Source organism: Mustelus asterias, chromosome 2, assembly GCF_964213995.1.
Source record: "Mustelus asterias chromosome 2, sMusAst1.hap1.1, whole genome shotgun sequence".
NCBI lineage: Eukaryota > Metazoa > Chordata > Chondrichthyes > Carcharhiniformes > Triakidae > Mustelus > Mustelus asterias.
In genome coordinates, this window is record NC_135802.1 from 69,490,237 (window position 1) to 69,505,708 (window position 15,472).

At 42.5% G+C, this 15,472-nt stretch overlaps 1 protein-coding gene across 7 annotated transcripts in view; it reads left to right on the forward strand.

Moving 5' to 3' along the window:
* cobl (cordon-bleu WH2 repeat protein) overlaps window positions 1-15,472 on the forward strand; it is a 345,820-nt gene that overhangs the window by 91,281 nt on the left and 239,067 nt on the right. For 3 of the 7 annotated variants that reach the window (XM_078236757.1, XM_078236736.1, XM_078236778.1), the window contains exon 2: window positions 11,807-11,998. In XM_078236757.1, the coding sequence (XP_078092883.1) occupies window positions 11,808-11,998 (191 nt within the window). In that variant the 5' untranslated portion in view covers window position 11,807. Of the gene's footprint in view, window positions 1-7,099; window positions 7,225-11,803; window positions 11,999-15,472 lie in introns of those variants that run through there. The other 4 variants (XM_078236727.1, XM_078236746.1, XM_078236768.1 and 1 more) reach the window with 2 other exon arrangements.

Sequence of the window (15,472 nt, forward strand, 5' to 3'; positions counted from 1 at the left end):
TGCAACACGCATGAGTAAAGTTCCCGTTCCCTCTGTGATCTTCCCAACATTATCAAAATATTTGGATAACGAGCAAATAAATCAAGACCAGAATTTTACATTGCTCAGGCACACTCATGAAATCGTGTGCGAAGATGTCAGGTGCACGTCCCAACATTATCGTGCATTTTGTGTGATTTTTCAGTCGGCAGGCCCATGCGAGACTTGGAAACGCGCCCACGGATAACCAACAGGTGATTCAGCCCAGTAAGGGGCCAATTGAACACAATTTCACATGGCCCATCTGTTTTTACGGTTGGCAGGCAGGCCGGTTGCCAGGCAGCCTTTACATTTTAGCTTCAAGCTCGCTCATGGTGGGATAAAATGTCACGGCTGAAATGAAATTTAAAAAGGTGTTTGAGGTTTGTGCTTGAATGTGCTGCCTAGACACTCTTGGCAGTGTTTTTCCATCGCAATTTATTTTTACAGGTCTGCAGCTCCCTGGGACGTTTCCACAACAGCAGTCCCTCTGAGGGAGCACGTTTGAAGCGCCAGCCTGCATCCTCCCTTTTCTTAGTGCCCGCCCTCTTCTCACTTCTCCGCCAGCACTGAGCCTTTCCCAGCACCATTTCACACTGGCTGCCTGTTAACAGGCCAGCCAGCGTGAGATCGTGTTCCAGGGCTGATTTTGTGCCAGAACTGTTCTCGTGTGTAATGCGTGTGTCCGATGGGCGAAAAATTCAGGCCCATGCTTTACAACTAATAATTAATAGTTGCTGGAAACGCATCTGGGTATCCACTTCCTGATGTGGAGCTGCCGGCGTTGGACTGGGGTACACACAGTAAGAAGTCTCACAACACCAGATTAAAGTCCAACAGGTTTATTTGGTAGTTCTCTTCCTGTTGGGGAACACTTCAGCAGTCACGGGCATTCGGCCTCTGATCTTCGGGTAAGCGTTCTCCAAGGTGGCCTTCACGACACACGACAGCGCAGAGTCGCTGAGCAGAGACTGAAAGCCAAGTTTCGCATTCATGAGGACGGCCTCAATGGGGATCTTGGGTTCATGTCACACTATCTGTAACCCCCACGACTTGCCTGGACTTGCAAATCTCACTAACTGTCCCGGCTGGAGACAATACACTTCTCTTTAACCTGTGCTTAATGCTCTCTCCACTCACATTGTCTGTACCTTTAAGACTTGATTAGTCATCTATGTGTGGAGCCACAAGAGATGGGTGAGATCCTAAATGAATATTTCTCATCAGTATTTACTGTTGAGAAAGGCATGGATATTAGGGAACTTGGGGAAATAAATAGTGATGTCTTGAGGAGTGTACATATTACAGAGAAGGAGGTGCTGGAAGTCTTAAAGCGCATCAAGGTAGATAAATCCCCGGGACCTGATGGCTGAAGATTGGAGGGTGGTAAATGTTGTGCCTTTGTTTAAGAAGGGCTGCAGTGAAAAGCCTGGGAACTACAGGCTGGTGAGCCTAACATCTGCAGTGGGTAATTTGTTAGAAGGTATTCTGAGAGACAGGATCTAAAGGCATTTAGAGAGGCAAGGACTGATTAGGGACAGTCAGCATGGCTTTCTGAATGGAATATCATGTCTCATGAATTTGATTGAGTTTTTTTGAAGGAGTAACCAAGAAGGTAGATGAGGACAGTGCAGTCAACATTGTCTACATATACTTTAGCAAGGCCTTTGACAAGGTACTACTGCATGGTAGGTTGTTGCGTAAGGTTAAATCTCACGGGATCCAGGGTGAGGTCTTGGATACAAAATTGGCTTGATGACAGAAGACAGAGGATGGTTGTAGAGGGTTGTTTTTCAAACTGGAGGCCTGTGACCAGCGGTGTGCCTCAGGGATTGGTGCTGGGTCCACTGTCATTTGTCATTTATATTAATGATTTGGATGAGAATTTAGAAGGCATGGTTAGTAAGTTTGCAGTTGGCACCAAGATTGGTGGCATAGTGGACAGTGAAAAAGGTTATCTAGGATTGCAACGGGATCTTGATCAATGAATGGCAGATGGAGTTTAATCTAGATAAATGCAAGGTGATGCGTTTTGGTAGATTGAACCAGGCAGGACTTACTCAGTTAATGGTAGGGCGTTGAGGAAAGTTATAGAACAAAGAGATCTCGGGGTACATGTTCATAGTTCCTTGAAAGTGGAGTCACAGGTGGACAAGCTGGTGAAGAAGGCATTCAGCATGCTTGGTTTCATTGGTCCGAACATTGAATACAGGAGTTGAGACATCTTGTTGAAGTTGTGGCAACACTTGGAATACTGTGAACAGTTCTGGTCACCCTATTATGAAAGGATATTATTAAACTAGAAAGAGCAGAAAAGATTTACTAGGATGCTACCAGGACTTGATGGTTTGCCCATTTGATTGTCACCACATCTACAAACATCCACTCCCTCCACCACCGACGCTCAGTAGCAGCAGTGTGTACTGTCTACACGATGCACTGCAGCGATTCACCAAATATCCTTAGACAGCACCTTCGAAACCCACGACCACTTCCATCTTGAAGGACAAGGGCAGCAGATACATGGGAACACCACCACCTTCAAGTTCCCCTCCAAGCCACTCACCACTTTGACTTGGAAATGTATCGCCATTCCTTTGCAGTCGATGGGTCAAAATCATGGAATTCTCTCCCTAACAGCATTGTGGGTCAACCCACTGCACAAATGGATTGCATCGATTCAAGAAGACAGCTCACCATCACCTACTGAAGGGCAACTAGGGATGGGCAATAAATGCTGGTCAGCCAGCGACACCCATGTCCCACGAATGAATAAAAGAAATGTCCCTCTGCAGTCCAATGCCAACTGTAACTGCTGACATTCAGTGCAGGAGATTGCAAATGGCCTTACAGGGAGTCCTGGAGCAGCTCTGACTCTTGAGAGCCTGACTTTGGATGCCAAAAGGACACTGGCAGAGTGGAACTAGTGGGAGAAGGCGGCAACTCAGGAGGACAAGATGGTCAAGAAGGCATAGGGCATGCTGGCCTTCATTGGTTGGGACATTGAGTATAGGTATTGGAAAATAATGTTGCAGCTGTATAAGACTTAGGTTAGGCCACATTTGGAGTATTGTGTACAATTCTGGTCTCCACACTACCGGAAGGATGTTGGTGCATTGGAGTGAAGAAGAGATTTACCAAGATGTTGCCTGGTTTGGAGGATATGGACTATGAAGAAAGGTTGAACGAACTTGGATTGTTTTCATTGGAGCGTCGGAGGACGAGGGGGGGGACCTGGTAGAGATTTACAAGATTATGACAGGCTTGGATAGAGTGGATACCCAGAGTCTTTTTCCCAGGGTCGAAGAGTCAATTATTTGGGGGCATTGATTGAAAGTGAGGGGGAAAGTTTAAAAGAGATGTAAGGGGCAAGTTTTTCACTTGGGTAGTGAAGGCCTGGAATGCGCTGCCGGAGGAGGTGGTGGAAGCGGATTCTATAACAACGTTCATGAGGCATCTGGATGAATACATAAATAGACAGGGAATGGAGGGGTATGGACCAAGTAGAGGTAAGAAAATATTAGATTAGAGAGGCATCTGTGTCGGCACAGACTTGGTGGGCCGAAGGGCCATTTGTACCGTTCTTTGTTCTTTGTCTGGCAGCATCTGTGGAGAGAGAAACTGAGTTTTTCCAGCATTTTCTGTTTCCATTTCAGGTTTCCAACTTCCGTGGTATTTTGCTTTTAATTTGACTAAGTTTGTGTACTACTTGCCCAATGGGTCCGGTCCAATCCCTGCACGCAGTACCAGGCCTAATCAGTTCATTCCCCCCCCGCTAGCTTTTTTCTGCAAAAGCTCCTTCCTGAGATTTCCGCTTACACTGCACTCACACAGGCTATGCTGTGCTGTTTTATTTATCTCTACAATTATTTTTTTATCATGGGCACAAATGAATCAACCAGATTGTTTTTATTCATTTTGACAGTGATAATAGAATGTGCATAAGACCAAAATTGGCAAGCTTTAAAATTAAATGTTAAAAAAATTACGATCAAGTTTCCCAGCTTTAGTGGAAATAGGGCACTTAGATTTACTTGTTAGGCAATTTCCAGTTGATGGAGCACAGTGCCACTTTCTATGCAATAGCACTGAATCAATGTCAATTGTTTCTCCAATCCTATTCCGATAATGCTGAGATATTTTTAATGTATTGCATGATTTATTTATTGAGAGTTTTGTTGATGGCTTTGTTTTCTAATTCTTGAAGATACGGGGTTTCCTGCTCCTAATTCGCACGCTCCTGCTATCAACAACCACAGCTGATGCTTAATGCTGCAGCAAGAAAGCTAATCAACACTCCTTCAGTGTCATTGCATGATTTAACGATCAAACAAAACGATCCATTCCTGCCTTAATAGGAATTTCATCTCAGGGACGGGTGTGGAAAATCGATATCCAGTTCATAGCTACTCTTGCACACCACCTAGTGACGGTCAGAAGAAACACCATTGAAGTCGATCACGAGTCCTGAAACTTAATTTGCGGAGAGCAAATTATCCTTATGTTAAATTATTCAGAACTTCTTGAATAGGCTGAAGTCAGCTGATGTTAAGAATGCCATTTTTTCTTGGAGTAACTTTGTATTGAAATATAATGCATGCAAAATGAAATATTTGTTCAAACAAATATCTGTTCCTGCAAGATGTCTAAAGTATTCCGTACATTGGTATACTTCTATATAAGGAACTAATTCTAATCCTCTGTTTGAATCACGAACATAGCTGCCATTATCCAGTGGAGCTGCTTGAACTGGAACTTTGTTTGCAACTACAAAGATTGCGCAGCAATCTGTGTCACGACCTTTTTAGCACAGTTCTACTAAAACTGGCAAAATTAAATATTTATAGTTTTCTTTAAATATTAGTGTTTTGTCAAACCAAGACAGTACAGAGGAATATTTAATTCCATTTTGTATGTGTTAAGGCAGCAGTTAAATTTTGCAAATCATGGTGCACTATATATTAAAAACATAATTAAATATTTGAGAAAAAACTTTTGGATGAGTGACATCTGGAGCAAATTGGAGTTTTTAAAGTTAGAATACATTACTATAAGAAGTCATATTTGGAATAATAGTGAGGCTAACAATGCTCACTGCTATAACAGGGTAATTTGGACTGTGACTTCCATCGTCAGTACATGAGCAGTTAAACATGTAATTCAGAATTTGCTATTACAGATACCCTGCTGCCCTCATATCTATGAGGTCGACTGGTGGAATCTGGTGGCATTGAAATAAATCCAACATTGTGAACTTGTGCTACTTGTCCAATGATTCTGCACAAAAAACAGCTGAAAAAGATAGGACTTGAGGTTCAGGAATAACTGAGTTTTGAAGTGTGATAAGTGATAATTAACTCTGAAAAAAAAAACAAATTATACAAGTGTGGAATTTCATTCCCTCAGCAAAACATTAGTGTCACCCAACCTCTGCTGCTCTCAGCTTGCCTCTATGGCTTCAAACAAAGTTACCCCCACCCCCCCACCCCCTCCCCACCCCCGAAGCTACTGCAGGGGCCCACTGCCTATCCCCGTTGCTGGGCACCAGCTGTGATTCCTGCCAGAAAGCAACTCTCCCAGTGAGGTCAGAGGCAAGTGAGCCTGGGCGATTCCGTCCCGGGCTCATTAAATCAATGTAAATTTACATTTAAATATATTTAAATACATTATCCAGCCTCGCACTGGAAATGGGTGGGAGACTGATCGTGCTGGATATCTGGTACTGGTAAGATCTCGAGAAGCGAGAAATCAGGCATGAACCTGATTTCTCAGCTCTCGCAGTATCTTACAGGCCTGCCCCGCCCATTGGCCGGGGGAGCGCAATAATAAAATCACCCTCTGCGTGTCTCTGTGAGAAATTTTCAATCTAATTGGCTGAAGAACTTAGCAATTTTTTCATATACTCAGACACTACAGATCCCCTACTGACCTAAGAAAGTCTTTAATGGGTTCTTCACCACTGTCTACTGCCTTTACCAGTCAATTACATGTTGGGATTCTTATAGATCCTCATGCTATAAGATTGACCTCATCAGCAGTCACATAAATAGGGCCCTAGCTATTTGCTCAACTTGCAAGCTTAATGCAGGAATGGGCCATATCAAAGCTATCCTGCAGGACAAGGCTATTCTGATAAGATCATTATTTGCTATGTACTGTGTAAATGGGACAATGGTTGCCACTTTCACACCTGAAAAGTGTCTTGGTTTATCTCAAATTACCTTAGAAAAGCAAAGTATTTCAAAAATTTGAACAGGTGAAGGAAGCTGTGTCATGCTACTATGTAGTGGCTACCCGAGTGATGTTTTCTGCTAACAAGATGCTGCTCAGCAACATTGTGTGTGAATCCCAGTGATTAGCTGATTGAATCAAATGGCGTGTTCCATTGTTTGTTTGTAATAGGCAGGGTACAGATTGTATTCAAACAGCCAGTGCTTACAAAACCCAAAACATCTACTGTTAGATGTGATTCTGAGATTGGGCAGGATGTGCTGAGAAATCTTCACTGCGTTAACAGCTGATATAAGATAGCCAGTAGTACTTGTAATGTTTATACACAGGGATCTGTTCCTGTGGAACCAACAGAATATGTTCAAGCCTTGTGCCATTTTTGAAATACATGGGAGCTTGGGGAGCCTAAAGTGCCCCATTTCTTTCTCCATGGCAATGCCTTGGTCAATCAGAGTTGAGATGCCAACCAATCAGTACCCTTTTCTCTTGCAGTCTTAATTGTGATCATTTGAAATTTGGCACTCTTGCATTCGTCCTGATGAGTGAAAGATGTAAAGCTTCAGCAACATCTCTCTTTAGAGCAATATTCAACACTGCTGCCTCACAGCGCCAGGAACCCAGATTTGATTCCGGCCTTGGGTGACTCTGTGTGGAGTTTGCATGTTCTCCTTGTGTCTTGTTGAGTTTCCTCCAAGTGCTTCAGTTTCATCTAAAAGTGCAGGTTAGATGGATTGGCCATGCCTAATTGCCCCGTAGTGTCCAAGGATGCGTAGGTTAGGTGGATTGGCGATGGTAAATGTGCGGGGTTATGGGGATAGGGCGGGGAGGTGGGCCTGGGTAAGATGCTCTTTCAAGGAGTTGGTGCAGGCTTAATGGACTGAATGGTCTCTTTCTATCAGGATTCTACTTAAGTTGTACATCTATAAATATGCAAGAAAGAACATCCCTGAACTCCTTGACAGCTGGTGGCAAAATGTAAGTAACGGTGTTCCCATATATGCTTGTTCTTCTAGATGGTATAGGTCTTGTGCCTGGAAGGTGCTGTCGAAGGAGGTTTGGAGAGTTGCTGCAGTGCACACTCTAAATGGTGCACATTGCTGCCACTGCATGGAAATCTTGGAAGCAGTAAATGTTTAAGCTTGTGGACAGGTTGCTGATCAAGCAAGCTGCTTTGTCCTGAATTGTGTTCAGTTTCTTGAATGTCGCTTGAGCTGAATTCATCCTGGTAAACATTGAGCATTCCATCACACTCCTGACTTGTGCGCATAGGTGGTGGACCGGCTTTGGCAAGTCAGGAGGCAAGTTACTCACTGTATAATTTCCAGCCCTCGCTGAATGTTGAAGGTAGTTAGATTTTCTCTTGCTCGAGATGGTTATTGCTTGGTACTTATGTGGCCAAATGCCGTTGGTCACTTAACAGCCTGACGGTCCTGACTGCATCAGTATTTGAGAAATCACAGATTTTACTGAATCATGTACTATGTCTCTATGTCACCTTAAGGTCAAGATGTTTTGGTCTAGGACACTATCCTGAAGAAGTCCTGCAGTGGTATCATGGGGCTTAGATGATTTTAGTCCAAGAACCGCAGTCATCTTCCTTTGTGCTGGGCATGACACAAACTAGTGGAGATGGTTCCCCCTGATTCCCATTGACTTCAATTTTCATAAGGCTCTTTGATTCCATACATGGACAAATGCTATCTTGATGTTCTGGAACTGAGATGATTGACCTCCCAACCACCATAACCATCTTCCTTTATGCCAGGTATGATTCCAATCAATGTAGAGTTCTCTGTCTGATTCCCATTGCCTCAGGTTTTGCTAGGGCTCCTTGATGTCACACTTATAAATGCTTCCTTGATGTCAAGGGCAGTCACTCTCACCCCAGCTCTCAGGTTCAGCTCTTTTGTCTATGTTTAGAGTCCAAGCTTTAGACCAACGCTGTAATGAGATCAGGAGCTAAGTGGCCCTGAAAGAACCCAAACTGAGCATTGCTGAACAGGCTAGCATTGTAATTGCTGCTTGAGAACACAGTCTGTGATACTTTGCTGATGACTGTGATCAAACTGGTGGGATGGTAACTGGCTGGATTGGATTCTTCCTGCATTTTGTGGATAATTATCTACGCTGTCAGGTAGATGGCAATGTTGTAGCTGTACTAGAACAACTTAGCTTGGGGCACAATTAGTTCTGAAGTCCTGAATTTTCACAATGATGGATAGGGTTCGAGTTTAGCCAAAATGGTGACAGAGGCCCATTTATGCAACTTCTGCCCCTGAACCCAACACCCATTATTTTTGTTGGCAGTGGTAGTGGGGAACAGGAGAGGATTGTCTTTTGCTGCACCTGTAAAACTGCACCTGCCTTCAAACAGATCAAATTTAGCTCATGGGCTGTATAAAATATGACTGCGGGGCTTTGCACTTTTCAAGAGAAGGTCTAACTTATCAGAGTTCTTTGGAGAGGTTGGGTATGCTTTTGGAGAAGTAATGTACCCTTCTCGATAGTAAAGTAAAGTTTATTTATTAGTCACAAGTAAGGCTTACATTAACACTGCAATGAAGTTACTGTGAAATTCCCCTAGTCGCGACAGTCCGGCGCCTATTCGGGTCAATGCACTTAACCAGCACGTCTTTCAGAATGTGGGAGGAAACCGGATCACCCAGAGGAAACCCACACAGACACGGGGAGAACGTGCAAACTCCACACAGACAGTGACCCAAGCCGCCAGGAATCAAACCCAGGTCCCTGGCGGTGTAAGGCAGCAGTGCTAACCACTATGCTACGGTGCTGCCCAATAGGTTCAAGGACACCTTTGGAATAGGTCAGGTGCCATTGGAAAATATCAGGTGCCCTTTGGGATTGTTAAAAGCAAATTTGAATGTGCATAAAACTCATAGAAACTGTCAAGGCAAATACATCTGGCCTTTAACCCAAAAAAACCCAGTCTATAGTAAAATGAATATCAGTATTTGTTATTTCAATCTGTCTGTTGACACAAGCCTGAAAGTTATCATGATTCAATTTGTGCTGCATAACTGATTTCACAATCTATCTTTATCACATTGGGGTGCCTTTTACAAGGGATTACATAGTTGAACAAATGTAAATGCAGTGAATGGGTTTTTATTCAATGAGAGCTCTTTTAACAGTGAAGTAATCAATTAATACTTGGAACTTCATTTCATCTCGATATGGGGTGTCCACGGTGGATACTGGATGAGTTGACATGAAGAGAATAAGGGCAAAAGGTGGTGGGTGGGGGAGCAAAGGCTGGCATGAGTTGGCACCATGTAGGCATAGGACTTAAGGGCCATGGGGATGGGTAAAGTGCCATAAGTTAGCATGTGATACTTTGCTGATGACTGTGAAGAAACTGGTGGGATGGTAACTGGCTGGATTGGATTCTTCCTGCTTTTCGTGGACAGAGTCTACCTGGATAATTACCTACATTGTCGGGTAGATGGCAATGTTGTAGCTGTACTAGAAAACTTGGCTTGGGGCACAGCTAGTTCTGGAGTCCGGAATTTTCACAATGACGAATAGGGGTCGGGTTTAGCCAAAATGGTGACAGAGACCACATTAGGGAAGTTCTGCCCCATACTGTATAAAATATGACTGTGGAGCTTTGCACTTTTGAAGAGAAGGTCGAACAAGTTTTTTGGAGAGGTTGGGTATACTTTTGAAGAATAAGGTACCTTTCTGGATAAGTCCATGCATGGATAGGGTATATTGATTGTGTGGGAGATGGGGAATTTCCCCTGCTTTGAATTCCTGACTTGGGAGTGAAAATGCAGGCCCAAGTCTTCGGTACTACAGCTGGGTTGTTGTCAGGGCTGTATTGTCATCAGCCATTTCTTGATATGACATGGAGTGAACCGAACTGGATGAAGATTTTCATCTGTGATGCTGTGGATCTCAGGAGGGGTTTGAGATGGATATTCGACTCAATGCTTCTGGTTGAAGATGGTTGCAAATTCTCTTTTGCACCAATGTACAGGGATCTCCCAGCATTGTGGATGTGGATTTTTGTGGAGCCTCCTCCTCACGTTTGTTGTTGAATTGATCACCACCATCTACGACATTCTGTGATAGAGCTGCAGATTTGTTCGGATCTGTTGGTTGTGGAATTGCTTAGCTCTGTCTGTTGCATGCTGGTTCGGCTTATTGGCATGCAAGTCGTCCTGGGTTGTATTTGTACCAGGTTGACACCTCATTTTTAGGTATGTTCCTGTTTCTGCTCCTGGCATGCCCTCCTGCATCCTTATTGAACCAGGGTGGATCCCCTTCATTGATGGTAATTATAGGGTGAGGGATATGCCAGGTTATGAGGTTACAGATCATGATCAAATATAATTCTATTGTTGTTGATGGCCCACAGCACCTCAAGGATGCCCAGATTTGAGGTGCTTAATCTGTCCTGAATCCATCCCATTTAGCATGGTAGCAGTACCACACAACATGATGGACAGTATTCTCATATGAAGACAGGACTTTGTCTCCATAAGGACTGTGCGGTGGTCACTTCTATCAATACAACTTAAATTTGAATACAATTGATTTTTAAAAATGTATTAAATATATACATTGCCATTTTTATATAACATTGCAAGATATTTATTAGAAGCTGATGGGTATATTCTATTTTGGTAGACTCCATTACCAAGCACAATGTGGGCATTGTTGGCTAGGGCAGCATTAATTGCCCATCCCGAACTGTCCTTAAGAAGGTGACGGTGAGCTGCCTTTTTAAACCGCTGCTGTCTTTGTGGTGTGCACCCAAAGTGCTATAGGGAGGATTTTGACCCAGTAACAGCAATGGGACAGCGATAGAGTTCCAAGTCAGGATGATATGTGGCTTGGTGGGGAACTTGCAACAAGTAAAAAAAATTCCATTTCGAGCATCTGTATATTTAAGTAGATTAAGATTGTTTTTCTTGAGAATGATGACATTTGAATTGTAATTTGAATTATGCTTCCTGGCTCACCCTTCGGCCACATTTATGTAAAACTCAGTGTTGGTCAATATTGGCGAGGTAAGGGTGGGTTGGTCATAATTGTATATTTGTCCATGAGTGTATCCACACAATGATCAGAAAGAAAATTTGTAACATGGGTTTCTAGTTCTCTCCGTGTCTGTGTGAGTTTCCTCAGGGTGCTCTGGTTTCCTCTCACAGTCCAAAGATGCGAAGCTTAGGTGGATTAGCCATGGTAATGCATAGGGTTATGGGGATAGCGTGAAGGGGAGAGTCTGGATGGGATGCTCTTTCAGAAGATCGGTGCAGACTTAACGGGCCGAATGACCTCTTCCTGCACTACAGGGATTCTATGATCCTACTGTGACAGAAAATGGGCAAAACTCAGCCTGGCTATCACTAGCCGGTATGATTGGCAAACTGCCATAGACTGCAACGCGTGGTCAGGTGGTTGGGAAACTGTTTGTTGTGCTTGCTTCTGGTTCATTGTAATATGAAAGTACACACAGTATTGTCCTTCTGGAATTTAATTGTATGTGTTATTCTTTGGAATTGTAAAAATGTATTTGCTTTTTCAGTAGAATGAAGGGTCGAGCTCCACTTCCACCACCTCAGCCAGCGCCACGTCGGATCCTGACTTCTACCCAGAATTGTAAAGTTAAACACGCAGATCAAAATCCTGGAGATGTGAAAGAAAATGTATTGCCTGGAACAATGGACTTATTAGTTTTCTTACCAAATGGTGCTGAAAAAACAGTTGAAGTGAGTGAAAGGTAAGCAATGGACAAGAATTCAGTCATTGGGCTGCAGATGTGTAAATAAAATTCTCTTTAACACTAGTAATATTGCATTCATGTGGAAATAAAATCTTAAGTTGAACTTTGCATTTGAATAGCTTATGGATGAATGTAGGTTATCACATTATTTGAACTTTAATTTCCCAAACAGCGTGTCATGTTTCTTTAAGGTTGCTCAACATGGATTATTGGTAAAGGTACATCAGAATTCGGTTATGGTAGTGTATAACCCAATTTAGATTTTTATATTGGCAAATTCGAGTGGATGGTAAATTACTTTTTGTGCAGCGAGACTTATACTGCAACATAATGGAATCCTGAACAGCGAATTTACATTTAGTTTGCGATGCAAATCTAGCTTCTGCCATTTACTTTGCTAAACTATTTTGTGTAAGTTATTTACAGTAATTAAAAGACAAAACAAAACAGAAATGATAGAAATCTGCAGCAGATTAATAAGCATCTGAAAGATAAAGGCAGTGCAGCAGCTGATGTCGATTCTTGCTTCAGACTAAACATTCCCAAGAAATCAACCGCTGTAGTTGGTATTTTAAACAAGTTATTCTGAAATGAAAAGGTACAATGACCAAACAGCTTTAAACAATAATCGTAATTCTGGTTCCTACTGCTGTGGTTGGCCTTCACCTTAAGCAAAAAGCAAGAGAGACTTGAAAGCCTCATCTAAACTGCAAATCTCTGTCTGCATTCAATATGGGTCATGATGACCCGAAACAAATGCCATTTCACCATGGACTTGTAATAAAAACTGCACAGCATTCAATCACGCACTTCAGAGCTGTTAAATTGCTAACAAACACATTTCTGACTTTTAATTTATTACTTAATCCATGGGTGATTCCGGTCAGGCCCTCATTAGCTCAATGATAACTTCTACCTTTGCAGCCAGAGACAATAGACTGCGTGTTAATGAGAGTTTAAAAACTCATTTTTTATTCGATAACTTCTTTCATCATTTTACCCATGTTCATTTCCTGCACCATGTGCTGTGAGTTCACAACAAATACTTTAACAACAGGAATATGAACAGGAAACTTGCTTCTGACCATATAGATGCTAGGGTTCAAGCTGTTGCTAGATTGCCACGTTGGCTGCTCTCTTTTAGGTGTGATTGCCAGGAAACTATATTATTGCCGCTTTTATAGTCATGAAATATCTCACTGAGTTACATAGAAACCAAAAGCAGGAGTAGGCCATTTGGCCCTTTGAGCCTGCTCTGCCATTCATTTTGATCATGGCTGATTATCATATTCAATATCCTGATTCCCCCTTCCCCCCCATATCCCTTGATCCCTTTAGCCTCAAGAGCAATATCTAATTATCTAGTTGTGTAAGAATTATTGATAAAGCGTGGTAGGGAGTTGTATTATTTATAGACTTTTTACTTCTTGTGAAATGTTAATGAGTCTGAAGTTTGTGGGTTCAAATCCCACTCCAGAGAAGTAGGCCCAGATTATCACAGAAGAAAAGGAAGGACTCCGGGAGAACGAAGGTGGGTGGAAGTCAATTCCAGGATTCCCACCTTCGTTACCTATGCTTCCCAGTTTTCACTAGCATGTGGATAGAGAGCCCACAGCCTACCTGTCTCCATCGCATTTTCAATCCTCCATAATTTTCATGGTGTTAGTCCAACTTGTCCATGACTCATTGTTCACGGACCTCAGAGGAGTTGTGAACCAGTGATTGATTTTGGAATATCTTTGAAAGGTAACTTCAAAAGGTCTTACTCATGCCTCCTCCTTGCCAACTTATGACCCAACCAACCTCCAATGGCTCCTCATACCCTCTATGCCAATTCGTGTATCGCCGTTCCTTCACTGTGGCTGGGTCAAAATTCTGGAATTCCCTCCCTAACAGCAGTGCGGGTGTACCTACACTTCCAGGACTGCAATAGATCAAGAAGGCAGTTCATCACCAATTTTCGAAGGTCAACTAGGGATGTGCAATAAATGCTGGCCTAGCCAGCGACGTCCATATCCCATTAATGAATATTAAAAATCTCATGGCCCTCCCATGCCTATTTATCCTATATACACTATGTACAGAATTAATAAACCCTATAGTAACAATGACATGTATGAAACTGCTAAAAAACATACCCATTAAGAATTGTTTGAACAAAAAACTGGTTATTATTACAAGCCAATAAAAGTGTCAAGCAATCAGATCATTAAAGTATCAATGACAGAAACACTTGATACCCCTTAATCTTATGCAAATAAAGTTTGAGATGTTGACAAAATATATCACAGAAAAATAACTTAAAGTTGTCAATCACGTTCTCTGTACTTGTGTAAACAAACTCCTCACATACTTCTTTTATGAGAGTTTTATGAGAGTCTGGGTTCTCAGCCAAGCTTTGGGACTATGAGGGGCCATGGGGGTGGGTGGGGGCATGAATTTGGCATGGAAGTATGGTGGCATGGGAAGTGGGTAAATGGGTGGAAGGTGATAGGGGGTGAGGGCTAGAGGGCCTATAATATAACCTAACAACTGGAACCAAGGTGGGCCTTGAAACCTTGAAACCTGCCTCAGCTTTCAGCTACTCCTGTGGCCACCTCTGATATCAGGTCCCATACCTGCCTCCCAAGACTGAAAACAATGCGTAAAGGGATATTTTGAGTCAAGAAATTTCACAGCTCAACCTACTCATCTCAGTAGCGTAAATCGGGTTGTTAATTTAAGTGCACGCTCTAGTACAGTACTGAGGAAATGGATTTTAAACTAAGGTCCTGTCAGTTCTCACTGTGGGGATGTGAAACGTCGTGCAGTCCTAATTGGAGAAGGGGGAGGGGATGTCCTCGCCGGTATCGTGGACAATATTGATTTCTAAAACATTATTTGCATTTATTACATTGATGATTGTGGGAGCTTGCTGTGCACATATTGTTGATGTGTTTCCTACATTACAGCAGTGACCACACTTAAAAATACTTCATTGACTTTATACTGTTTTGGGTTGTCCTGAAATTGTGAAATGTGCTATATGTATTCTGAATGATGGCAAAAACTGCTCTAATATCTAAAATATTGTTAATATTTCTAACTTCAAAGCTGTATCAGATCTATTGAGAGAGGCACTTGAATTTATATGAATTGACTGTTCTTTGAGAAATATTGAGTATAAAGGATACAAAGCAATGTTTCCTTGAGACAAGTACTTACTACTTACAATAAACCTGTTGACTACATAGAAAGTTAGCAGTTGCACTACAACCCTTTCAATCTCTTGATAATACAGTTGACCACAAAAGGTGGATTTGGGCTTGCCCAAGTAAGCTGATTGTCAGCCTGTAAATCCTTCTGGTAAGCCCATGGCAGGCGGTAAGAAGAGGAGAGCTTCCTGGCCAGCCAGAACCATGTGGTAGCTGCAGCTCAATAACTTCACCAAGTTGCAAAACTCCACACAAGATCCAGGCTTCAAGGCAAGCA